Source organism: Geotrypetes seraphini, chromosome 3 (genome assembly GCF_902459505.1).
Source record: "Geotrypetes seraphini chromosome 3, aGeoSer1.1, whole genome shotgun sequence".
Taxonomy (NCBI): Eukaryota; Metazoa; Chordata; class Amphibia; order Gymnophiona; family Dermophiidae; genus Geotrypetes; species Geotrypetes seraphini.
In genome coordinates, this window is record NC_047086.1 from 310,544,693 (window position 1) to 310,572,103 (window position 27,411).

The window sequence follows — 27,411 nt, forward strand, 5'->3', positions numbered from 1 at the left end:
GGTAATTAACACACAACAGTTAGCTACTTCTCTTGAGATGGAATTATCTGCAACACATTATCTGCCATTCAGTTAATACTGTATTTTACGCTCCATAAGATGCACTTTTTCCATCCCCAAAAAGGGGGTGGAAAAGTGGGTGCGTCTTATGGAACAAATACACCTCCCCGTCTCCCGGTACCTTCTTTTAACTGGTGGTGGTCCAGCACGGTCTCCTGCTGGAAGGCTGCCTTTTGCTGCAGAAAGGCACACAACGCAGGAGTGTGACCTTTGTGCTTCCTGCCTAGTCCCGTGCTGCTCCATGATTGGCTGAGGTCGATTGCGAGAACTGATCCCAGCCAATCACGGAGCGGCTCAGGACCAGTTTAAAAAAAGGTACTGGGGAGGCTGCAGGTTGCTTCGGGCTTCCCAACACCAGATGCACCTACGTGCAGAGGAGGAAAAACCAAGAAAAAAAATTCTGAACCAAATATTTTTGGCTTGGTTTTTCCTCCTCTATAGGAGAGTGCGTTTTATGGCCGGGTGCGTTTGTAGTAAAGAAATTCTTGTGCATTAACAGAATAGTAAAATGTTGGGAACACCAATGAGATGCTCAGTAGTCACTGCGAGTTAATTTTGCCAATTAACACATGGTAATGGTTTTTTTTCTTTTTTAAAATCCTTACAGCACTTTAGTATATAGGGCCTATAGCGACCTATTTTCTGAGCTTCTTATAAACCACGTGTTCTCAACCCAGGACACAGGCCAGTCTGGTTTTCAAGCTAACTACAATGAATACAGTATACATGAGATAGATTTTCATAGAAGGAAGGCTGTGCAGTGTGCATGCAAATCGCTCATGCATTTTCTCTGTGGGTATCCTGAAAGTCTGTTTGGCTGGGAGTGTTTCAAAGACTGGGCTAAGAAACCCTGAACAAAACCAGGGGCTAACAATTTTCAGTGTACTATAGTTTGGGTAGAGCAAAGTGCAGTAGTGCTGTATGTATATATTTTATAAATTACACTTGAACATATATAAAAAGCATGCACACATTTACAATATCTTTAGCACAGGTAATTTTTAGATTAAGTATTTATGAAAATGTTATGTCTTTAAAAAAGATAAGAAAATATTAACTGAATAACAGAAGAACGCAAATTCTAAATTTTAACCAACTGAAAACAAAATGGACTTTCTAAAAAGCACAGTTACTTACCGTAACAGGTGTTATCCAGGGACAGCAGGCATATATTCTCACATGTGGGTGACGTCATCTACGGAGCCCCGATGCGGAAGCATTTTCAAGCAAACTTGATTGAAGATTTAAGTTTGCTCTGCTGCTCCACGCATGCGTGCCTTCCTGCTCCACTAGGGGGCGCATCCCCTCGTGGTCTCCAGTTCACTTAACTAGCAAAGAAGCCAACCTCGGGGAGGTGGGCGGGTTGTGAGAATATATGCCTGCAGTCCCTGGATAACACCTGTTACGGTAAGTAACTGTGCTTTATCCCAGGATAAGCAGGCATGATATTCTCACATGTGGGTGACCTCCAAGCTAACTGAAAAGGGATGGAGGGAAGTTGGCAATTTAAGCAAATAGATTTCGCAATACCGATTGGCCGAACTGGCCATCGCTTCTGGACAGTGAGTCCAGACAGTAGTGGGAGGTGAAGGTATGAACCGAAGACCACGTGGCAGCCTTGCAGATTTCTTCAATAGGTGTGGACCTGAGGAATGCTACGGAGGCTGCCATCGCTCGGACCTTGTGTCCCGTTACTCGACCATGCAGCGCGAGACCAGCCTGAGCATAGCAAAAGGAGATGCAATCGGCCAACCAGTTGGACAAGGTGCGCTTGGAAACTGGGTGACCTAACCGGTTTGGGTCGAAAGACAAAAACAATTGTGGAACTTTCCGGTGTGGTTGAGTGCGTTGGAGGTAAAAGGCCAACGCTCTCTTGCAGTCAAGAGTGTGGAGCGCCACCTCTCCGGGGTGAGAGTGGGGCTTGGGAAAAAACACAGGTAAGACAATGGACTGATTGAGATGAAAATCAGACACTACTTTAGGCAGGAACTTTGGGTGAGTGCGGAGTACCACCTTGTCATGATGGAATACAGTGAAGGGTGGGTCCGCTACCAGAGCTTGTAGTTCACTAACCCGCCGGGCGGAAGTGAGCGCGAGCAGGAAAATCACCTTCCAAGTGAGGAATTTTGGATGGCATTTGTCTAGGGGCTCAAATGGAGGTTTCATTAGTTGAGCCAGAACCACGTTAAGGTCCCAAACCACCGGAGGGGGTTTGAGAGGAGGGTGGACATTCAGAAGACCCTTCATGAAGCGAGAGACTAAGGGATGGAGCGAGAGGGCTTTCCCTTCCAAGGGCTGATGAAAGACCGCAATCGCACTGAGGCATACTCGAATGGAGTTGGTCTTTAGGCCGGAATGAGATAATTGAAGTAAATAGTCAAGGACCAGAGGGACGGGGACCGACACCGGGTCCTGGCTGTGGGCGGAGCACCAGGTTGAGAATCTGGTCTACTTTTGGGAGTAGCAGGTTCTCGTCGAGGTCTTTCTAGAGGCCTCCAATATCTCCTTGACTGATTGAGACACGGGGAGAGCAGTCAGGGGGAGAGAAACCAAGCATTCAGATGAAGAGATTGAAAATTGGGATGTAACAGCGAACCCTGACCTTGTGACAGTAGAGAGGGAAACAGAGGCAGAGGCAGTGGATCTCTGACACTGAGTTGAAGTAGAAGGGAAAACCAAGGCTGGCGTGGCCAGCGAGGGGCAATCAGGATCAGGGTGGCTTGTACTGTTTTCAGGTGGACAAGCGTCCGCAGGATCAGAGGAAACGGCGGAAACGCATACAGGAACCTTCCCTCCCAGTCTAGGAGGAAGGCGTCGGCCTCGAGCCGGTCCAGGGAGTACATCCGGGAGCAGAAGAGAGGCAGTTTGTGATTGTGGGGGGATGCGAACAGATCTATTTGAGGTGTCCCCCACTGTTTGAACACCTGTCGTAGGGTTTGAGAGTGCAGTGACCACTCGTGTGGCTGGAGGAGGTGGCTGAGTCTGTCCGCCAGGCAGTTTTGTTCTCCTTGTATGTACACTGCTCGAAGGAAGGTGTTGTTGGAGATTGCCCATTTCCAGAGGCGCAGGGCTTCCCGACAGAGGGACCAAGACCCTGTTCCTCCTTGTTTGTTTACATAGTACATTGCAACCTGGTTGTCGGTTCGGATGAGGACAACTCGGTCGTGGAGCAGATGTTGAAAAGCTACAGCTGCGAGATAGATGGCCCGGAGCTCTAGCACGTTGATGTGACAGCGGCGGTCTTCCGCTGACCACATCCCCTGCGTGCGTAGGCCGTCCAGATGGGCTCCCCAAGCGTACTCTGACAAGTCCGTGGTGAGTACCTTGCTGTGATGAGGGGCGAGGAAGAGTAAACCTTTGGAAAGATTTGAAGAGTCGGCCCACCAGTGGAGCGATCTCTGCAAGGAAGGAGTCACTGTCACGGGACGGTCGATCGGGTCCCGGTCTTGACACCATTGAGAGGCCAGGGTCCATTGAGGGATTCTCAGATGGAGGCGGGCGAAGGGTGTGACATGGACGGTGGAGGCCATGTGCCCTAGGAGAGTCATCATCTGTCGAGCTGATACCAAGGTCAGCAGAGAGATTCTTCGACTCAGACTTACTAACGCCTCTAGGCGCGGAGGGGGGAGGAAGGAACGGAGGCGAACCGTATCCAGCGTGGCCCCGATGAATTGTAGGGACTGCGAGGGGCGTAGTTGGGATTTTGGGAAGTTTATTTCGAACCCCAGACTTTGTAGGTAGGTAATAGTCTGTTGGGTCGCTGAGATAACCCCTTCCCTGGACGGGGCTTTGATTAGCCAGTCGTCCAGGTAGGGGAATACCTGAAGGCCCTGGGAATGTAAGGTTGCTGCAACCACCACTAGGCACTTGGTGAAGACCCGAGGTGATGATGCTAGGCCGAAGGGGAGGACTCGGTATTGTAGGTGCCAGTCCCCCATCTGAAAACGCAAGAACTTGCGGTGAGCGGGGTGTACTGGGACATGTGTGTATGCCTCCTTCAGATCGAGGGAGCAGAGCCAGTCGCCCTCGTCGATCAGGGGGTAGAGGGTCGGTAGGGAAAGCATCCGAAATTTTTCCCGTACCAGAAATTTGTTGAGGCGTCTCAAGTCTAGTATTGGGCGTAGGTCTCCCGTTTTTTTCGGTACCAGGAAGTAACGGGAGTAGAAGCCTTTCCCCCGTTGATCGGGGGGAACCTCCTCCACTGCTCTCAGGCGAAGCAGGTCTCGAGCTTCGGAGAGGAGCAGGGGTAGCTGCGTCCGGTTAGGAGGGCAATTCCTTGGAGGGTTGTCTGGAGGAATGGCCCGAAAGTTGAGAGAGTGTATCCTGATGAGATCACGCCAAGGACCCATGCGTCCGACGTGACTTGTTCCCAGCAAGGGTAAAAGGCTTTGAGGCGACCCCCGATGGGAAGGAGGCCTGGGACTATGGCGGAGGGGGCCCGCCCCCTTCCGCGTATCCCGTCAAAAGGACGGGGATGGTTTGGTAGTCGCAGGCGATTGGGACTTGGGTAGAGCCCGATGGTGGGCCTGCGGGCGCCTGGGTGGAGGCCGCGAGAAGGCAGGAGTGGATTTTTGTGGGTATCGGCGCGGAGGGGCCCTGAACGGCCTGGACGCGTCGTTTGGGCTTTTGCCGGACAAGGGAGGCGAACGAGCGTTCGTGTTCGGAGAGCCGTTTTGTAGTCACCTCGATAGTGCCATCGAACAGTTCTTTTCCCACGCAGGGGAGGTTAGCCAACCGGTCCTGCAAGTTGGGGTCCATGTCGACCAGGTGCAGCCAAGCTAGTCGGCGCATGGCGATAGCAAAGGCTGCCTCTCTGGAGGAGAGTTCGAAGCCATCGTAGGCCGCATGGAATAGATGGAGGCGCAGGTTGGAGAGGGACTCTAAAAGCAGGCCAAACGCTCCTTGCCGGGAGGCCGGTAGGTCAGTCTCAAAGGCTCTCAATAGTCCAATGAGGCGTTTGAGGTAGGATGTGAAGGTGAAAGTGTAGCTTTGCACCCTAGAGGCCATCATTGCATTTTGATATAGTCTCCTGCCGAACATGTCCAGGGTTCGGCCTTCTCGGCCTGGGGGGACCGCAGCTGAGACCCGGGATGGGTGAGCCTTTTTCAAGGAGGATTCTACTAGCAGCGACTGGTGGGAGAGCTGTGGTTGTTCGAATCCCGGGTAGGGTACTGTGCGGTACTTGGCCTCCATTTTGGAGGGTACGGCTGTGACCATGTAGGGGGTCTCCAGGTTCCTGAAGAAGGCCTGTTGGCATACCGGGTTAGGTGGTAAGCGAAGGGACTCTCTGGGCAGTGATGGCATATCCAGCTCCGCTAGGTACTCCTTAGAGTATCTGGAGTCGGACTGGAGGTCTAAGTCCAAAGCGTGGCCCATGTCCTGGACAAAGCGAGTGAAGGATGGGAGGGATGTTCCCGGGGCCCCGTGCGGGGTCAGTGAACGAGACCTCCGTCGGGTGGAGAAGGATGGGGAGGCTTCCCTCGAGTATTGAGGTTCCTGCTCCGATCCACGCTCCGAGACCGGGGAAGCACTGTGAGAGTGTTCCGGGGTCGTCGATCTTCGGCGTCTCGAGGAGCCCCTCGGAGACGATGCTGGGGTTCGGGGTACCGATCGATGTCGAATCGGTGACCTCGACCCGGACTCCCTCGGAGAATACCTGCAACCTCGGGTCGGGGTCCCGGTCCGAGGGGGAGTTCGGAGGATACGCGGGTTGGAGAGTGATAACTCAGCCACCCTTAGTGGTCCCGTACGAGGTGTAGGAGAACGGCCTAGTAGAGTTGGTGAACCTCGGGCCTTCTTGGAGGTACGGCGGTTCGAGGTTTCTGTCGTTTTAGCACGACGTTTTGCCCCGCGGCAGTCTGCGGAGGGAGAGCGTCTCGGGCGCCTCGGCGAGGAGTCCGAGGAGGATGGGATGCGGCGAAGCTTGCGTACTTTTCCCCGAGGTTGCTCGATGCGAGGCTCAGGCTGGTCTGGCACCTGCGGGGTCGAGGTCGAGGCCGATTGTAACTGGGCCGTTGCAGCGGACAGCTCCGACGAGATCATTGCTCGGAGTAGGTCCTGGAAGACGGGCACGGACAGCATCGAAGGCATGCCCACTGCCTCGGTGCACTCCACCGGGGGTGACCTCGTATCAGAGTATTCCCGTGTGGTGGAGGCACGGCCCGAAGGCTTGGAGGGCTTAGCCGGGACTGTAAGCATGGGGTTTCCGCCATGCGTCGACGGTGTCCCCGAGGCTGACTTCTTCGATGTTACGGAACCTGAAGAAGGAAGAGGGGACTTACCCGGGGCCGAGGCTTTCTGCTGTCCCGAGGGCTTTGGATTCGGGTCTTGGGGCGATGCCGAGGTATTCGGGGCCGAGGCCGAGGCCGGTGCTGACCTCGAGGCCGAGGTAGAGGGTTGGTCCGGGGCGAAAAGGTCCGCCATGCGGGCTTTTCTTCGACGGAGGGCCCGGTTCTGGAAAGTAGCGCACTGGGGGCAGGAGTTGGTTGGATGAGCTGCCCCCAGGCAGAGGATGCACCGGCGATGCGGGTCTGTGATGGAAAGAAGCCGCTCACATCGGGTGCACTTTTTAAAGCCGGTCAAAGGCCGGGACATAGAATCGAAAGTAGCCGCGGCTCGAGTAGCCACGCGGCCACGGGGACCCGGAAGCCTCCAGGTCGTCAAAAACGAAGCAGGAATCAAGTTGAAAGTAAAGAATTCGCGCACAGCGACTTAATCGAGAAAAAAACAAGAAAAAATTGCGGTGCTAGAAGGCAGTTGGGGCAGAGCCTGAAAAACACGACTTCTAGGCTCAGCGGAAAATTTTGAACTGGAGACCACGAGGGGATGCGCCCCCTAGTGGAGCAGGAAGGCACGCATGCGTGGAGCAGCAGAGCAAACTTAAATCTTCAATCAAGTTTGCTTGAAAATACTTCTGCATCGGGGCTCCGTAGATGACGTCACCCATATGTGAGAATATCATGCCTGCTTGTCCTGGGATAAATCATTTTACTCTTAGACCTGAAACTGATGGAAAACAGAGGACTGATTCATTGAGTGGCTCGCTTAACCTACCAGAAGAACCCCTAAAACAAAACAGAACTTTCAGAAGCATTTTATAAACAAAACAAGGTTTTAATTTTTCATTTAAATATTAATTGAGTAGCAACAACTGAAGTCTTTCCCAGGTTTTTTTTGTAAGATTCCTACATACAGAAAAATACAGTAGTCCAACTGGGTCAAAATTACCGGTAGTACCAATAAAGCAAAATGATTCCTGTAAAAATATGAGCAAATCCATCTAAGTTGTGTAAGTTTAAAACATTTTTTTCTTTACAAGGTTAACTTGAGGTTCCATAGACATGGCAGAATCTTAACATCACTTCCAGAACTTGAGAGGATTTACTAACCAAAAAAAAAAAAAAATCAATACGTAATGGAACAGTATTTATTTAAATTAAGAGCTAAATCAAAGACTTTTGTCTTATCTGTATTTAGCTTTAGAAAACAAAATGAAGACCAAGCTCTTATCTTAGCAATACACATTTTTATGTTGAAATATAAATAATGCAGATCTTGAGAAATCAATAACGGTAACAAGATATAAAATATCCACATATCAAAACAAAAATTATCCTTCCACATGAGCCAACAAGCTTAAATAACTCATATAAATGTTAAATAAAAGGTGAGACAAGAGAGCCCTGAGAAACTCCACAAGGCATCAGCCATGAAGGTAACTTATCATTCTAAGTTATTCAATAACCAATTTTTCAGAAAATTGTTAACCCATCCAAATACATTGCTAGTGATTTCTAATTCAGGGCCCTTTTTTTAAAATCAACCAGTGGCCTGGCCACAGTAAATGCTCCAATGCTCATTCAATTCTTATGAGAGTTGGAGCATTTATTGTACTGGCCCACACTAAAAGATTTAGTAAAAAGGAGCCTTAGTCAGTTTACATATCAAAAATATCATGAAATACCTTCTGGCCTCCCCTACTGAGTACTTTCTTTACTTCAGATGGTAAATCTATGAACAATAACTCTAAACAATGAGACCGAATGAATTCATACTATGAAAAATTGAAGCACATCAAAATCTTCTATGGACTTTAATAATTGTGAACTAACTGCAAACTTAAGGGTCCTTTCACCGATTTAGAGCGTGCTAAATGCTAACGCGCCCAAAGAATGGGCGCATTAGCATTTAGCACGTGCTAATCTTTAGCACGCCTTAGTAAAAGGACCCCTTAGTTTATGGCCCTTTTTATCAAGCTGAACTAGTTTTTAGAGAGGAAAAATGCAGTAAATGCTCCGATGCTCATAGAATTCCTATGAGCGTCAGAGCATTTACCACACTGACCCATGCTACAAACCTCTAGCGCAGCTTGATAAAAGGGGGGTTAGTAAGAAGTGAAATGATGGATACTGGCCTAAAATTACTTGAATTAGTTAAATCAAGACCTTCTGCCTTTTGGAATAGGAATTAGCACAATCTTATCCATTTGGAGGGAAAAAATCCAGTAGATAGCACACAATTTACAAACTTCATTGACAGACAGTGGTCAAGAGTACAGTATATTGAATAAAGAATATGTAAAAGTAGTTTCATCTCGGGAACAGCTGCTGCCTTAAAATGAGAAGTACTGTATATCCACTAAAACCTCACTACTATCATCACCCTTCACATCACAAAATGATTAATTAGAACTGGGTATATCACTCGGAGACTGGCATATCAATTTAATTTTATCCAAATAAAAAAAAGTTTGCAAAAGTCAAGTTACTGCTGGTTGTGTACACTAAGCGGTATCAGAGTGTGAAGGAGAAATAATATCTTTTATTATAAATATTATTTATTATAAATAATTTTCTTGAATCAAAATGTGCAAGACCCATCTAATATGATTAATAGATTTTTTAAAAAATAAATCAAAACTTTGCTGTTTATTAAAATGTATCAGGGTTGTTTTTTTTTTTTTTGGTTTTTTTTTTTTACCATAGTTACTTAATAGACAAATCTTTCTTTTTTTATCAAAATTGTTCTAATTTATAGCATTCTTGTTTTAATTCTAACAATCCATAAGTAAACCAAGATCAATAACTTGAATATGGTTATGGCTGCAGGTTGTGTTGACACTCTCTTTTTAGATAGGCAGGGATCAGCTTGTTGTATTCATAGATAATATTTTATGATTCTTTGCTTTGTACAACTTGTCTGTAACATTTATATTTGCATTACATTTGTATTTTATTAAATCAATAAAAATCTTTGAACTGGAATAATTCATATATACAGTTAGCAGTTAAAAGCGGCTATTGAATTTAAAATATTTGGGCATTATGATTCAAAGAACATTGGAAGACACAATGACAATAAATGAAAAATCCTTATTATTGAAAGTCAAAAAAATGTGTGAGCATTGGAACCCACTAAATCTTTCTTGGTGGGGGAGAGTTAAAACCATCAATGATTTTGCCAGTAGTTTACTATAAATGAGTATGTTGCCAGTTTATTTCTAAGGGTCCTTTTATAAAAAATTGAATGGGATCATTACAAAGTTTATTTGGCTGGGTAAATCTGCTAGAATAGCTTTAGTATCTTTGCAAAAACCACAATCGGTGGGGGCGGGGTGTGTGTGTATGTGTGTGTGTAAATTTTCCAAATTTTTATAGATATCATCAAGCTTTCATTATGCGTTAGGGTATGTACTGGATCCTTCCTGAAGTTTTGGAGCATCTTCCGGACTGGCTTATTTTAGACCAGCAACTTATGTCCCCATTACAGTTAATGTAACCGTTGGCACTATTTAAACTTGCTTAGATGAAGAACACTCCAATATCTAATATAATCAAATGTAAGAATTTATCTCACATTCATGCCGTACTTTATTCATCCAGAATTACAACTTGTCTTACTGGTCCTCAGCGGGCCACCAAGCACTCAAACCTCTTTCATAGTGCTGGGCTTTATGCTCCCACTCGTCATCGGATCCAGCTTTATAAATACTTTAAATATTTTCAATGGTTATACTTTAAACTTTAATGTTTATCTTGAATAAATATGTACTAAAAGTACTTAGCTGTGCAAAAGACGCTTTTCACCAGGGGTAGATTCACCAACATGTTTCGCCCGTAAATACAGGTGAATCTACCCCTGGTGAAAAGCGTCTTTTGCACAACTAAGTACTTTTAGTACATATTTAATCAAGATAAACATTAAAGTTTAAAGTATAACCATTGAAAATATTTAAAGTATTTATAAAGCTGGATCCGATGACGAGTGGGAGCATAAAGCCCAGCACTATGAAAGAAGTTTGAATACTTGGTGGCCCGCTGAGGACCAGTAAGACAAGTTGTAATTCTGAACCCATTACAGTTAAGCCATATTTTGAGTATCAAGTTGCCCCGAATCTACAAGGACAATAGTATTCTTTGTGCTACCTGGAAAACATTAAAATTCATTAACAATTTAACATCTATACCAATACAACAATCCACGTGTCAATCCTTTTGGTTAAACTTCAAGATTCAAATAGGCGAGTCTAAGATCCTCTAGAACAGGGATCTCAAAGTTCCTCCTTGAGGGCCGCAATCCAGTTGGGTTTTCAGGATTTCCCAATGAATATGCATTGAAAGCAGTACATGCACATAGATCTCAGGCATATTCATTGGGGAAATCCTGAAAACCCGACTGGATTGCGGCCCTCAAGGAGGGACTTTGAGACCCCTGCTCTAGAAGCACTGACTGCAGGCAGGTTTATGTACTTTAGATGATGTGTTATCAAATGGGAAAATGTGTTATCAAATGGGAAAATGCAACAATCATTCGGCATTGCAAAGTGAAGCTTATAAGTGGTTGCTTTTGAAGCAGGACATTCAGAAGGGGTTCCCTGACTGGCGGAATTTAAATAATCAGTATAGCTTGCTGGGCCTCTGCTTCCAGACAGATTTGCTAGGGCATCAGGCCGCTAAGTGGTATAAATTAATATCGGAATACTTGAATAAGAAACCAAAAACAAGCCTAAGGGACATTTGGAGCATTGAGACAAAGCAACCTATTTCTGCTACTCAATGGCCATGGATTTGAACTTGGAGGATAAGATGTACAGCGTCAGCATCTATGAGACAAACTTGTTTTTTCCTGTTATATAGGATTTTTTTGGACCCCTGTTCATTTGCATAATTTAGATAGTTCAAAATCTAATAGATGCTGGCAGTCATCTTGAAATAGGGACACTGGATCATTTGTTGTTCTATTGTCCTTTGATACTCAATTTTTGGAAGTCTATATGGGGTAAAATCAATATGATATTGGAAGCTTCAATTTCTTTGTCCTACAACATAGTATTATTCGGAACTATGTTAAAACCCAACAGTCCAATTAATGCAAGTAAGAATAGATTACTTTTGATAATGACAGGAGTGGCTATGCAGCTAATTACAAAAAACTGGAAAAATTGGGATTAACTAAATTATATTTTTTGGTGGGAAACCCTAGGCCAAGTTTATAAATAAGCAAATGCACTCAAAACAATTGGGCCACTATAACAAAATTAAAGATATTTGGGATCCATTAGCAAAGTTTGTAAAGAATTGATCTCTAAATGAATTTTACACACATCCAGGCGGAGGGGGGTAATATATAATTAAATTATTATTTGTTAGATATAAGTGCTGATTATTGTATCGTTTGTTCATATGTTCTATTGCACCTTATGTTTGTTTTTGAAACTAATAAAAAAAATTTTTTTTAACACATTTGTATTGGTATCCTTCCAATTAGATAAACTAGGCTCCATAATTCCATTCTTCAAGTCAGAAACCACCAATTCATAAAAAGAATGTTTGCAAACTTCTCCGAGACAGGAAAGAATTCTGTAAATGGTTAACCATTTCCCTAAAATCAGATTTAAAGTAAATCAGCAATAAAATGTTCAGATCATGAGATTGAAATCCATTTACAAATGTTAGCAAATTTTTTTTTATATACCGCAATACCACAAATAGTTCAGAGCGGTTTACAGAGGAAGAGACTGTATACAGACAGCGATAATATTAAAAAACTTTTGAAATTACATTAGCATGTTAAGATTAATCGAGTTTATCTGGGAGTGCTTTAGGAATGCATCAAGGCAGAAGTGGAGTCTGATAAATTTGTCAAAGAGATAAGTTTCGATTGACTTCCTGAAAGTTTGATAAGAAAGTGCGTTTGAAATAAAGTTGGTTAAACGTTTCTTCCATTTGCCTGCTTGGAATGACAGTGTTTGATCAAGGAATCTCCTTCAGTGATACAGCCCTTCAGGGATGGAAAGGTAAACAAGTAAGCACTACAGCCCTGATTCTGCAAAGTGCTCCCAATTGTAGGCAGCTGTAGACGTCCTACAGCTGTCTAATCAGCCAATTGGGAGGCATTTTTTAAAAAAAATTTAAAAAAAATGCTCCCCTGGCAGGCCGCTTATATTGAAAGCGCCTCCAGGGAGCCTAGAGAGACCCTACACGTCTCCCTAGCAGAACAGGAGACGCTTACAATGTAGGCTAGCAAAATGCTGGCCTACATGGTAAGTAGACGCGGCTGCTGTACATAATCGCAGCAAGGATCTCCCTGCCGTGATTAGTATAGTGACCATGGCTAGGGCCGCAAAAGTCTCCCCTCCCCCCAACGATCGCGGCAGGAGGGGAGACTTCCCAATTACTCACAATTGGTACAAAGCTTTTCCCTTTTTACTTTTATAATCAAAGCTATTAGCAAAATGTGGCTAGGAAACTGGTTGATAGTACTACTTAATTTCATTCAAAGCTATATTTCACAGATGAACTAAAGCCGCATGTTGAAAATGTTATTTAACTTGGTGTAGTTTCTGTGGTGCCTCATTTTCATTTCTATCAAAACTAGTTTTATAATCTCAAAATGCCCATAGGAGTTCTAGAATGTGAACTTACCATAGTCTGGCTGCTCTTTGGATTCAAAAGTATGATGACTGGGTCCATGTCTATCCCACCTGCCAAGAGGATTTAGGAAGTTGCTATCTTCGGTAGTGCTGTCATATTTGTAGTCTTGGTCACCATTATTCATATGGGTCAAGGTTGATGACCTCTGCCACCAGTTCCTCCAGTCAGGTGATGGGATGGGCCAGCTGGACTTGCTCTCTTTTTGCAAATCCTTCTCTGCTTCAGTGTCAGACCCATCAATAACTTCTATGGTGACCTAAAGTATTTAAAACATGTCAGGATGATGAGTATTTCAAGTCTCTGTATTGGCAAGATACTTATTCAATTCGGGATAGGGGTAGTTTTGAAACGCTGTCTTTTAGTTAGTGTGATTACGCCAGGATAAGTTCTCTAAGGTTCTACAAAATTCTGCACACTATATTTGAATTTTCTAGTGCAGAATCCCCCCCCCCATTATAAGGGCTGGCATCTTCCTCTAGGTAAAAACTCCCTCCCTCTCACCACAGTCACAGCAGTTTCCCATTCACCTTTCTACAGAACGCCACCCCATTCCTTTGGCACACACTCATCCACTTTTTCCAGCTTCTCTCACTCCCATCCACCTATTTTTCAATCCCCTCCTGCACACACACCAGCCACCTTTTTCCACTCTACATACCCCATTCACATTTTTTTTAAACAGTCCCCACAAGCACCGAGCCCCTCACTACCTCCATCCTAACTAGGTCATCATGGCATGAAGAGGAGCTGCCTAGCAGCATGTCATGCTACTTCCTGTTCCTCAGCCATTCTGAGCCCAACTGTTTCTTTGAGACTCACAGGGCTCCATTCAGCTGCATGGTAGGAACTACCGGGGATCAAGGCAGCAGAGAAGCAGGAAGCAAGACTGCACAGAATTCTCTTGGGAAATACAAAATGCTGCACAGTCTGCATAAGTGTGGAATTCTGCACATATTCTGCATTGTGCAGCACCGCAGAATTCTCCCAGGAGTATTATAGCCTTAACCAACTAAAAACTTCAGATATTACTATCCAACTAGGAAATGCATCAAACACTCAAGGATTACAAGACTCTAAAAATGGCTCATTCTATTGGTTTTTCCGATTCCAACCTTGGAACCAACGCCAAAAGTGATAAAGCAACCATTAAAAAAAACCAAAAAACCCCACACACATACAAAACCAAAAAGAAAAAAATACAAGACAATTAAGATTGTGAACCCTTTCACCTAAGAAATTTTATTTTTCTGAGAAAAATGGTTTTAAAATAAAATACACTTCATATAGGAAATGAAAAACGTAGCTCAAAAAAAAAAATGACAAATTACCTAAGTCCACCTCTCTCATGCTACAAATGATAAGATGCACACTTACCTCCACCATTTTCACTTTTATGAACAATAGAAGATGGACTGTGCTACTATCAATTAAGTATTTATTTAAAATACTTATTTCCCGCTTAAATCCAAAAACACATTTTAAAATTGCTATATTGTCAGTATAAAGCACAGATAATAGGCACAGGCAGCTTCAGTTTAGACTTTTATTTAACTTACCTAGCAATCTTAGGGGACTTTAAAGTACGTATTCCAACTCCCTTAGCAACTTAAATAAGTCACTAAAAATACCACCCTGAAATCCCAGACTAGCTATATCCCATGTATTAAAAAAGGAGGAAGAAAGACCAAATGGCAGCCGGTGTGGTTAACGAGTGAGATGAAGGATGTATATGATTTGCATGCTATTTATGTGAGCATAGCCTAGTAAAAGTAAACTGCTCCCAACCCGGTATTTTTTTTTTTTTTTTTTTTACCAGGTTGATGGAGCTTTGTGCATCTGGGCCTCAGTAATAATCTGAAGGGAGAGGCTAACTCTCCAGGAGGGAGAAGAGAATGTGAACAGAAAGGTAACCACTTAGAAAGTCCAAGGAAAAGAACAAAGCTGTAGAGGAGACTAAATCCAAGAATTTAGAACCACCATAATGTACTTTATAGTTTTGACTATCCGATCTTTGCTAATCTATTTGGCATACCAGACAGATCTCCCTCCCACAGTGATATCACTGTGCCGCCTTTAACAAGCATGTTGCTTTTCTTCCTGTTTTCCAGCTTCACATGCTGTATTGCGAAATATACTACTTTGTATTTGTGCTCTAATTGCCTGCTTTACAAGAAGCACAAGCGTGCTCTATAAATTTTTGTTGTTGTTACTGATTAGTGTTAATAAACAATATTTTAATACAGATACTTTATACGTAAAGAATAGGCATAGGGTATGTTTTACGTGCATTTTAAGGAGAAGATACATAATCGACAGGACAGACTTTCAGAGATAAGTAGTTTCCTTGCTATCGTGAGACAGTGTTGTATAACTGCATTACAATTAACTACTTTCTATTGCACACACGTCTTTCACAATTGGATTGCTAAGGCACAAGTTTTCCATAAAGAATCATTTTTTATAATACCGAGGGCCTCAAAATAGTACCTGGCGGGCCGCAAGTTTGAAACCATTGATGTAGATCAGGGGTGCCCAACAGGTCGATCGCGATCGACCGGTAGCTCGCCAAGGCAAAGTGAGTCGATCATCCAGGACTACCTTTGCCTTGGCGATCTATCGGACTGATCAATCTTCCTCTCCCCGACGTCAATTCTGCCGTCGGAGAGGAAGTTCGGGCCAGCCAATCGCTGCTTGGCTGGGCGGAACTTCCTCTCCGACGGCAGAATTGACGTCGGGGAGAGGAAGATTGATCGGCCCGAAGCAGAGAGAGCATGGGTCGGCGTCGGCGTTGGGGCCTGTTATTCGTTGGTGGCGTTTGGGTCCTGTTCCCCGATAACAGTGGCAGTGGCTTGGGGAAGGGCAGGGAGAAAGAAAGAAAGGGGGCAGGCAGGGAGACAGAAGGAAAGAAGAGAAATAGGAAAAAAAGAAAGGGGGCATGAAGAGAGAAAGAAAGAAAGGGCAGGGAGAGAGGAAGAAAAAGTTGGGGGAGGGAATGAGGTTTGGAGGAGAGGAAGCATACAGGCTGAAAGAAAGATTGAATGCACAGTCAGAAGAAGAAAGTACAACCAGAGACTCATGAAATCACCAGACAAGGTAGGAAAAATGATTTTATTTTAAATTTAGTGATCAAAATGTGTCTGAATTTATATCTGCTGTCTATATTTTACAATATGGTCCTCTTTTACTAAACCACAATAGTGGTTTTTAGCGCAGGGAGCCTATGAGCGTCCAGAGCAGCACTGGGCATTCAGCGCAGCTCCCTGCGCTAAAAACTGCTATTGTGGTTTAGTAAAAAGGGAGGGGGTGGGTTTTGTCTATTTTTGTATGGTTGTTACTGAGGTGACAGTGCATAGAGTCATCTGCTTTGACCTCTTTGAAAAACCCCCGGAATAGGAATGATAATTAACAATTCTATGCGTATTGTTGGTAGATCATTTTGACTTGGTCATTTTAAAAGTAGCTCACGAGTCAAAAAAGTGTGGGCACCCCTGATGTAGATCATACTTCAAGTTACAATTGCATTAATTTTTATGCTAAAATGAAAAACCAGGTCAGTTTTTTTGAGGTTCTGAAAATATTAAACTCATTGTTGTTCAGTGTCAGAACAACATTAACAAATTTTTGAAAATAAAGATCTACACCAGTGGATCTCACTCTAGTTCTCAGGACAGAGCCAACTAGTAAGGCTTTCAGAATATCTATAATAAATATGCATAAGATAGATTTGCCTATCTTGGTTGCAGGCAGCATTAGCAGCAGTGCAGGGTGTGATTCAGAGACAGCCATGGTGGCCGAGAGAGAGAGAGATGTCATCACATTCCTTCTTTTTTATCCCGTGGCATTTTTTCACTTTCACTTCTCATGTACCACCGAGCAGCAGCTTCCAAGGATTTCTACGGCATTGTCCTCCTAAGGTAATCATCTTTTTTTGTCTCCCACACTGGTTTTTTGAGAGCACTGATACATCTTATTTGTGTTTCTGTGGGTCGGTTTGTTGGCACTATTAGAAGATTATTTATATCCACTTGCCCCACGGCGATATACAGTCTTTCAGTTGAGAGCAGTTTACTTTTACCGGGCTATGCTCACACTGTCGATTCATTTTGGTTTTAGCACGGCTCGTCCTGGTTTTTGTAGTCCCCACATTTTTCTCATTACATCTTTCATACTTAGTTCCTCTCTTTTTTGTTCCTGTAGCTCCATGATTACCTGTTTCTTTTTGTGCCCCTTTTTGCATGTTGAAGTCTCTGCTGTCTTCTCTTTCGGTTTTTTGCCGTCCTTACTTTTCTCTCATGGGATCTCTCCTCCTTTTCAGTATTTTTTTAGCATGCCTATGGCCAGCCTTTGGTGCCACTACAGAGGCGGTTCACCCATATGGACCAACCGGTTATGATAGATGTCCACTTCGGTCACTGGATGCCCACCTCGGTCAGTTTTAGCCCCTTCTTTGGCGGTGCTTGTTATCACCTGCAATGCGGCATCGTTGCATATTCATGTTTCTTACTCTTGTTCAATTGGTCTGCTGTCTCTTATCTCATATTATATTATTTATCATCTTTTCAGGACAGGTTTTTTAATTTGGTTCTCTGAGTTGATACACCTCCATATCCTGGTTTGTAGATTAGGTCGGAGGCTCTCCTTTTATTTCCACTTACCTCATATCAGCTACAATAGGACTGGTCGTTTCACCATTTTTCAGCACAGGTCTGATGTTCACCTTAAACTATTCATATATGGGTTCACTTTCACAACTTCACATGGTCAGTCAGTTCAATGCCAAGCATGGTTCCCTCTTTCCTCCTTTTATTCCACACTACTCTAGTTGTTCATATCACTCACACACTTCGACACATTAGTCAGCATACACACGTTCACATCTTATCACAGTTTTCTCTTCACACCTATTTTAAATTTCATACTTTTTTTCAATTTATTTCATCATCAAAACAATTAATTCCACATAATAGCCATTCTGTGTCAGACCAATGGTCCATCTAGCCCAGTATCCTATCTCTACAGTGGTGAATCCAGGTCACAAGTATGTGGCAGAAACCCAAATAGTAGCAACATTCCTTGCTACTGACTCCAGGGCAAGCAGAGGCTTCTCCCATGTCTGTCTCAATAGCAGACTATGAACTTTTCCTCAAGGAACTTATCCAAACCTTTTTTAAATCCAGCTATGCAAACCTCTATTACCACATTCTCTGGAACACATTTAAAAAAAAAATTTCTACCTTTGTTGTCTGGATATTTATTTTTCCATCATGTTGATTCCAGTTTTTCCTTTCTGCTATCCTGTTTGTCATCTGCTAATTCTTCAAGCGGCTGCTGTCCATTTGTCTTTTCTCCATTCTTCTGCCTATTCCCTCACTACACCTATCTCTGACATACTGAACATTTTTTTTTTAGCTCTTTTCTGCCTCTCACCTTTCTCCTTTTTACTTTCCAGCTATCTATCAAATTTCCATCTTCTTTCTCCCAGTACCTCTCCCACTCCTCATCTCACTCTTATCTCACTCTTTCCTCAACTCTCCATTCCCTTTCTTCTTTCCTTTCATACTCCCCATTACCACATTTATACCCTCCGTAATTACTACCCTCTCGTTCAATTCCTTGTCACCCCTCTCCTCCCCCTCCTGGCCTTTTTAATAGAGTTTTACCAATCCCAGCATCTTCCTCCCTCCATCCTTCTAGCCCAGATTCTGTTTCCTCTTCTTCCCTCCCTGCCCTCATAGCCTGACATCTACCTGTCCTTCTCTTCATTCCCCCATGGCCCAGCATTTCTCCCTCTCTCATTACTCACTCCTGTTGTCTGGCATATCTCCACAACTCCCTTCTGCTCCTGGATCCAACATCTCCCTCCTTCTCCCTTTCCACCTGCTATGTCTCTCCCTCTCTCTCATACACCCCTATATCCAACATCTCTCTCCTCCTCCCTTGTGCCCTAGGTCCAACATCTCTGCCACTCCCCCACACAGCATTCTCTCCCTTTCTCTGCCCAACTTTCCTACCTCTCCCCCATTATTCAACATATCTCTCCCCTTCCCCCTTTGTGACCTGGGTCAAACATTTCTCCCCCTCCCCTGCAGCATCTCTATCCCCCTCTCTCCATCACCTCAACCTCGATGCCCCAACATTTCTCCCTTCCTCCCCTCCACTCCTTTGCAGCATCTCTCTCATCAACCCCTGCACACCATGTCCAACAATCCTCCCTATCTCACCTCTCGTGCAACATCTTTCTTTCCTTCCTTTCCTCCCTCCCCAGGGCAGGATTAATTCTTCGAGGGCCCCTATGCACACAAGTACATTGGGACTCTAGCCCTGCCCCGCCCCCATTTATGTAGCTGTTTTATTTATTTCTTTATTTCCACTTGTATTTCTTTTTTTCTTTTATTATAAAATTCAAAACAAACAAAGATTACCATACCAGTGCCAATGTACAGTTTTAGTTCTATGAAAGCCCCAAACATATTTGAACAAATCCCCCCTTCCCATTTACTTACGCAGGACTAACTTGGGAGCAGCAGCAGCAGAGGCAGAGCGGGAGCAGTGCAGAAGGCACTCAGGGTGTGGGAGCGTGCTCCACCCCTCCCCCTCGACTTTGCACCGTCGGGTTTCGCTTGATCTGTTAACTTCTACTCTTCACCTCCCGACTTGAACCGGGAGCAGCAGCAGAGGCAAAGCGGGAGCAGTGCAGAAGGCACTCAGGGTGTGGGAGCGTGCTCCACCCCTCCCCCTTGACTTTGCACCGTCGGGTTCTGCTCAACTGCTACTCTCAACCACAGCTTTCATTCCCAACTGTTACGTCCAACCACAGTTTTTACTCCCAACATATACTCACACACCATGCTCTCTACAGCATCTACACTAAAATAATTCTTACCCCTACCCATCCAGGTACAACACAAGAAGAACAACTTTCTCACAGCCAACTAATCGTCCCCACTACCCCCCCTCCAAAATGAAGCTAATTCCACAAACACACACCCTGGCCACCCTACTGATAATCCTCCTCATTATCAGTTGGAAAGCAGTAGCAAACAACTTACCAGCCCCACCCACATGCTCCACTGCAAACAAAATCCAACACCACAACAGGAGAACCCCAATAGTTAGAAGCTCAAACCACCAAACCAGTGCTCAACATCCCATCACCTTAGCCTGGAGAAGAAGACCTTTTCCCAAGACCAAACCTCAACCTCCTCCTAAAACACTCATCTACCCTGCAATGGTTCACAATTTCCAAACAGATATCACCACCCTAACATGTGCCTACTTAAACATCAGAGCCTTAGGACCTAAAACAGAACACATAAAAAACTGGATAAAAACCGAAAACCTAGACTGCCTTTTCCTCACAGAAACCTGGTTAACCTCAGACGCAGAACATAGAACAACAGAAGTTTGCCCTCAGGGATACAAAATAACAGTGACCTGCAGAGAGAAAAAAAAAGGAGGAAGACTAGCAATCTTAATCAAGGACTCCCTAACCCTAAATATACTCGAAAAAACATCCACCCCACAAATGGACTTCCTTGCCTGCCATCTCTCAAGCACCACTCTAAAAAACTCACTAAACCGCATGCTCTGCTACATAACACCAGGAAACTGGACCACAGTAAGACCTGAATTTGAAAACTTCATATACCAAAACTCATTAACAGCAGAATACAACCTCATCCTAGGAGACCTAAACATATACCTTGAAGACCAAGCATCCAAACCAGCAGAAAACTGTCTATCATTTCTCAATGCCTTATCCTTCCAAATCCTAAACCCACAAACCATGCATGAAAAAGGACACCAACTTGACATTGCAGCCTTCATGGCCCATCAACCATCCTCCCCAGAAATTCAAACACCTAATGGAATCTGGTCCCCATCCCTCTGGTCAGACCACTACACATACACATTCAACATCAACTGGATCAAGAACGAAACCATACCTAAACCCCAAAAAATAACTTACACCTCACGCAAACACATCGACCCCGCCCCCCCCAAATTCTGGACAAAAATAGATGAAACAATCCAGGACTGTGACCCCAAGGACTTCATCTCACAGTGGAACAATCTGACTACCAACATCCTTGATGAACTAGCCCCACTATAAACCAAAACTAGAATCAGCAGAAGATCAGATCACTGGTTTGACAATGAACTACTCCTACTTAAAAGACAATGCAGACGACTAGAAAGAAAATGGAGAAAAACGAATCTAGATCACACGAAAACCACCTGGAAAAAAACTAACAAATAATACAAAATACTACTAATGGACAAGAGAAAAACACATTACACTAATCTAATAGGCACAGAAACCCAAAAAACTAAAATATTAAAAGACCTAACAGACACCAAATCCTACATGACCACTAACAATACCCGACCCCCGTCAGCCACCCTCTTAGCAGAACACTTCAAGAACAAAATTACAAATGCCAGAGCCACCCTCAATTGTACCCCATCCCACCTAAATGAACTCAATTCTTCCCACAGATAAAGAATTAACTGCAGCTGACAGAACATGGTCTCAATTCCCCAACATACAATGGTCTGAATTCAATAAACTCTACAAAAAGTACATCCACGCAACCTGTGACCTTAACCACTGCCCATCATATCTCCTTACAACCTCCAGCACAAAATTCCGTACTCTACTTTTGCAATGGCTACAAACCATGCTCACTGACGGCCTTTTCCCAACTGACCTCAGCGAAATCATCATCACCCCAATCCAAAAAGATCCAAAAGGACCAACAGACCAACCATCCAACTACAGACCCATTGCCTCAATACCTCTATATGTCAAACTGACAGAAGGACTAGTAGCCAAACACCTCACCAACTATCTAGATGACCATAATATATTTCACCACACGCAATCTGGCTTCAGATCTAACTTCAGCACAGAGACATTACTAGGCTCCCTCATTGACACAGCCAGACAACACCTCAGCACAGGAAAAAAAAATGCTTCTCATACAACTTGACCTTACCGCAGCATTTGACCTGGTAGACCATAACATCCTACTGCAAATTTTGGATGCAATAGGCATCTCAGATAAAGTATACTCTTGGTTTGAAGGCTTCCTAAAATCCAGAACATACAAAATAAAATCAGATAAAGAAAAATCTGAACCTTGGTCCAACCCTTGCGGTGTACCACAAGGATCCCCACTATCCCCTACTCTCTTCAACCTATACACTGCATCTCTCGGAACATACCTAGATAATCTAGGCATCACCACCTACAGTTATGCAGATGACATTACTATTCTCATACCTTTTGATCAACCAAAGACCGCCATGACAAACACACTACACCGAACACTAGAAACAGTAGCAACCTGGATGAAAGATCACAAACTGAAACTCAACAGACAAAACTAAATTCATCCTCCTCGAAAATGACAAAGTCCCAACCATAACCAATATAGAAATTAACACAATCAACTATCCCATTCAAACTACCTTAAAACTACTAGGAATGACTAGAGACCGATGCTGCACCATGCAACCGCAAATAAATAAAACAACACAGAAATCCTTTGCAGTGATGAGAAACCCAAGACAAGTCAGGAAATTCTTTGAAAAAACACAATTCCAGCTTATAGTACAATCCCTAATCTAAATCTACTAGATTACTGCAACATCCTCTACCTCTCCTGCCCTGCTACAATGTCTAAACAACTACAAACAATCCAAAATACAGATCTGAGACTCATCTACTCATTGAGAAAACATGACCATATTACAGAAGCATACATCAACTCACACTGGCTTCCAATCCAAGAAAGAATACTATTTAAATTCTACTGTATGTTATTTAAAGCCTAAAACGGAGACAGCCCAACCTACCTGAACAACCACCTCATCCAAACCACCTCAATCAGACATAGAAAAACACACACCTCATTCACACACCCCTTGATCAAAGAAGTAAAATGGAAAAAACTATACGATGGCCTCCTGGCCACTCAAGCAGCTAAACTAGATAACCAAATCTCCAATCTACTGGTAACACCACCAGACTACAAGATGTTCAGAAAAGAAATAAACTACATTCTTCAAGAAATTCCTGAAACAGCCCTAACTTCAAACTTACTGTCCTTCCCACCTCCCTCTTCCCGCCACACAGAAACTACATAACCTACTCTTTATCTCTCTAGAAAGGACAAATGTTCTTCCATTGTACCCCTCCGTTTTTTTAATCTCTTTTGTAATCCGCCTTGAACCACAAGGTAATGGCGGAATAGAAATCTCTAGAAACATAGAACATAGAAATTGACGGCAGAAAAGGGCCATAGCCCATCGAGTCTGCCCATACCAATGACCCACTCCCTGGTTCTTACTCTCCTAGAGATCCCACCTGAATATCCCATTTTCTCTTGAAATCTAACACGCTGCTGGCCTCAACCACCCGCTGAGGCAGCTCGTTCCAATGATCGACCACCCTTTCGGTGAAGAAGTACTTCCTAGCATCACCCCGAAATTTCCCTCCCCTGATTTTCAGCGAGTGTCCTCTGGTTACCGAGGGCCCTGTAAGACTGAAGATATCATCTTTCACCTCTATACGCCCAGTAATATACTTAAAGGTCTCAATCATGTCCCCTCTCTCTCTTCGCTCCTCCAGTGAGTACATCCGCAGTTTTTTTAACCTTTCTTCATACGTGAGATCCCTGAGCCCCAAGACCATCCTGGTAGCCATTCGCTGAACCGACTCAATTCTCAACACATCCTTTCGGTAGTGTGGTCTCCAGAATTGAACACAATACTCGAGATGAGGTCTCACCATGGATCTGTACAGTGGCATTATGACTTCAGGTTTTCTGCTGACAAAACCCCTACGGATACAGCCCATCATTTGTCTTGCCTTAGACGAAGCCTTCTCTACTTGATTGGCAGCCTTCATGTCGTCGCTAATGATCACTCCTAAATCACGTTCCACTGTGGTCCTGGACAAGGTTTCACCATTTAGTGTGTAAGTTCTGTGTGGATTTTTTTTGCCTAGGTGCATTACTTTACATTTTTTAGCATTGAAGCCTAGCTGCCAAGTTGATGACCACTGTTCAAGCTGTCTTAGGTCCTGCGTCATAAAGTCGGGCACACTGCTTTTGCCAACTATGTTGCATAGTTTGGCATCGTCGGCAAACAGTGATACTTTTCCTCTAAGTCCTAGGGTCAAATCTCCTATGAATAAATTGAATAGAATCGGCCCTAAGACAGAGCCCTGAGGTACTCCACTCATCACTGCTGACGTTTTGGAGGGGGTACCGTTTACCATCACTCTTTGAAGCCTACCATCTAGCCAATCCCTTACCCATGTAGTGAATGTATCCCCCAATCCCATCGATTTTAGTTTGTTCAACAGCCTGCGGTGTGGGACGCTATCAAAAGCTTTGCTGAAATCCAAATATATCACGTCAAGGGACTCTCCGGCATCCAGATGACTGGTCACCCAATCAAAGAAGTCAATCAGATTAGATTGGCAGGACCTTCCCCTGGTAAATCCGTGTTGATGTGGATCACGTAAATTTTCTTCGTCTAGAATTTTGTCAAGTTCCTGTTTGATCAGTGTTTCCATGAGTTTGCACACTATGGATGTAAGACTCACCGGTCTATAATTTCCTGTCTCTGTTCTGCAGCCCTTTTTGTGGAGTGGAATTACGTTAGCTGTTTTCCAGTCTAGGGGTACTTTTCCCGTGCGCATGGAAAGATTGAAAAGTACGGATAGTGGTTCAGCCAGAACTTCACTCAGCTCTCTGAGAACCCTGGGGTGTAGATTGTCTGGCCCCATGGCTTTGTCTACTTTGAGTCTTGAAAGTTCGTGGTAGACGCTACTAGGTGTAAACTCGTAATCACGAAACAGGTCATGTAATGTAATGTCTGTCTGTCTTTCCTTATTTCTGTCTCTCTCTCTCTCTCCCGCTGTCTTTCTTTCTGTTTGTCTCTCTCCCTGGCCCCCTTTGTCCGTCTATCTTTCTGTGTCTCTCCCTGCCCCTGTGTCTTTTTTCTTTTCTTTCTGTCTCCCTTCCTCCCACTGTCTGTCTTTCTTTCTATCTATCTGTCTGTCTCTCTCCCTGCCTCCTATGCAGCAGCATTTCTCTCCCCGCCTCCTATGCAGCAGCATTTCTCTCCCCCCCACTTCCCTGTGCAGCAGCCACAGCAGCATTCCCTCCCCCCACACTACTTCCCTGTGCAGCAGCAGCATTTCCCCTACCCCCTTTTTCCCTTCCCGCGGTCTGGCCGGCTCACTTAGTCATTTTCCGCCCTCCCCTTCCCTTCCCACAGTCCCGACTCCAAACCTGCAACTCCAGCAGCATCTGCAGCACTCTACACACGCTGCTTCGGGGCCTTCTACTGCCCTGATTTGCTCTGCCGCGTCTCTGATGATGTCATCAGGGACGTGCCAGAGTAAATCAGGGCAGTAGAAGGCCCTGAAGCAGCGTGTGTAGAGTGCTACAGACGCTGCTGGAGTCGCAGGTTTGGAGTCGGGACTGTGGGAAGGGAAGGGGGGGCAGGAAGGGACTAAGTGAACCGGTCGGATCGTGGGAAGGAAAGGGGGGGGAGGGAAGGGAGTAAGTAAGCCTTACCGATCATGCGGAGAGCAGGGAGTGCAGCGCTGGCGGCCAGTCCTGCGAGTGTAGGTAGGGGCTGGGGACTCGCGTATGCACACTCCTGCGGCCACGGACCTACATCTCACGGATCAGGGAAAATGGAACACGCAAGTAGGAGTGCGCATGCGCGGCTAGGGTTTTATTAAATAGGATATAAAAGTGCTCAAATGCATTGTAAAGCAGTAATACTATCCAAAACATAAGTCTATATTAATAGCCAAGTTTACGACTCCTCTCAACTGCCTCACTCTGTCGTCCAACTTTAACCCATATGTATGTATAAACAACCAAACCTGTAACTCCTCTGATACGTTCCATTCCATGTATGCACATTTGTAACAAAACAACAAGGCAAGTGGTCCACCAAAGAATCCAATGTAGAACAAAAGAAGATCGGCAGACAATAAGGAGATTCAAATCAGGTTTATTCAAGGTGCTCCCAGGAACCATGCCTGATGCATTTTGCCAAACAAGGCTGGTCAATGCTAACAGAAAACCGTGTCTTTCATATACACAGATTAACCCTCACCCAGTATGGAATAAGTAATCATGGAATAAGAAATCACAACCCCCTCCCCCCCCCCCGCCTTTTTAGAAAAGCATGGAAGAGGTTTTTAGCACTGGCTGGCGGGCTGAATGTTCTGCACTGTTCTAACAATCATAGGAATTCTATGACCATTGGAGCAGTGCAGAGCATTCAGCAAGCTGGCTTGTGCTACAAACCGAAGGAACAGTACAGTTTAGGGGGTGAAGAAACAGTGATGCATATCCCCCAATACTGAACAAAATATAAAGATAGCAGATGTAAATTTGAAAAAAGAAAAATAACAAATCACTTTACAAATTAACAAATAAAACAAAAAAATGGAAAATGGAAAATAAGATATCATTTTATTGGACTAATCCATTTTTTAATTAGGTTTCAGAGGTCAAACCCTCTTTCCTTAGGTCAGTAAAGTATACTACTGTCCTGACCTGAGGAAGGAGAATTTGCCCTCTAAAAGTTAGTCAAAAATGTATTAAAATTAGTCCAATAAAACGATCACTGTATTTCCATTTTCTATTTATAAACAATATCAACACAGCTACAATGCTACTTTATCCTATAACAAAAAAATTAAACACTAGAATTTTTTTATACCTTTGTCTTCTTGATTTTCATATGGGCTCTCTATCAGCTGAATTATGTGTTTGGGTATTCCTATTTGCACTAGAGTTCTCCATAGTTTATTGTAATCCACAGTCAAAAGCTTTGCTGCAGTCAATGAAGCAAAGGTTTTGGTGTTCTTTGCTCTTCTCCAATATTCATCGAACACTGGACTAGGACTCGAGCACGAGTTGATGGCACCTAACAACCTTTGTCTCCCAGTTTCTGCTTTCCTCATCTTGTCATTTTCTTCCTTCCATCCACTATCTGCCCCTTCCAGAAACTGTCTGCCAACCCCCTTCCATCTTTCCATTTCTCCTCCTGCCCTCCCCCCGCCTCCTGGTCTGGCATCCATCTTCTTCCATTTCCTTCTCTTTTCTCATTTCCTCCACTCAGATCTGATATTTCTGTCTTCTTCCCCCTTTCCCCCCATGCTCTGGCATCTCTCTCTTCTCTATTTTCTGCTTCTGTCTAAATTAAATTCTCTCTTACTATTCAGTCCTCAGTTTCCCTCTTTTCACTGCGTCTACCCACCTCTTTTCACTGCGATTGCCACCCCTTTTCTTCACCCCTCCACTATCTCACTAGCTCTCTTCTTCTCCCCATCTAGCATATGCCCTTTTTCTTTATCCCCTCCTTCCATCCAGTATGT

The 27,411-nt window shown here is 44.2% G+C and overlaps 1 protein-coding gene across 4 annotated transcripts in view; it reads right to left on the minus strand.

Moving 5' to 3' along the window:
- Positions 1 to 27,411, minus strand: part of ISM1 (isthmin 1) — a 279,345-nt gene that overhangs the window by 132,787 nt on the left and 119,147 nt on the right. For all 4 annotated transcript variants that reach the window (XM_033935438.1, XM_033935437.1, XM_033935435.1 and 1 more), the window contains exon 3: positions 12,984 to 13,248. In XM_033935438.1, the coding sequence (XP_033791329.1) occupies positions 12,984 to 13,248 (265 nt within the window). The remainder of the gene's footprint in view (positions 1 to 12,983; positions 13,249 to 27,411) is intronic.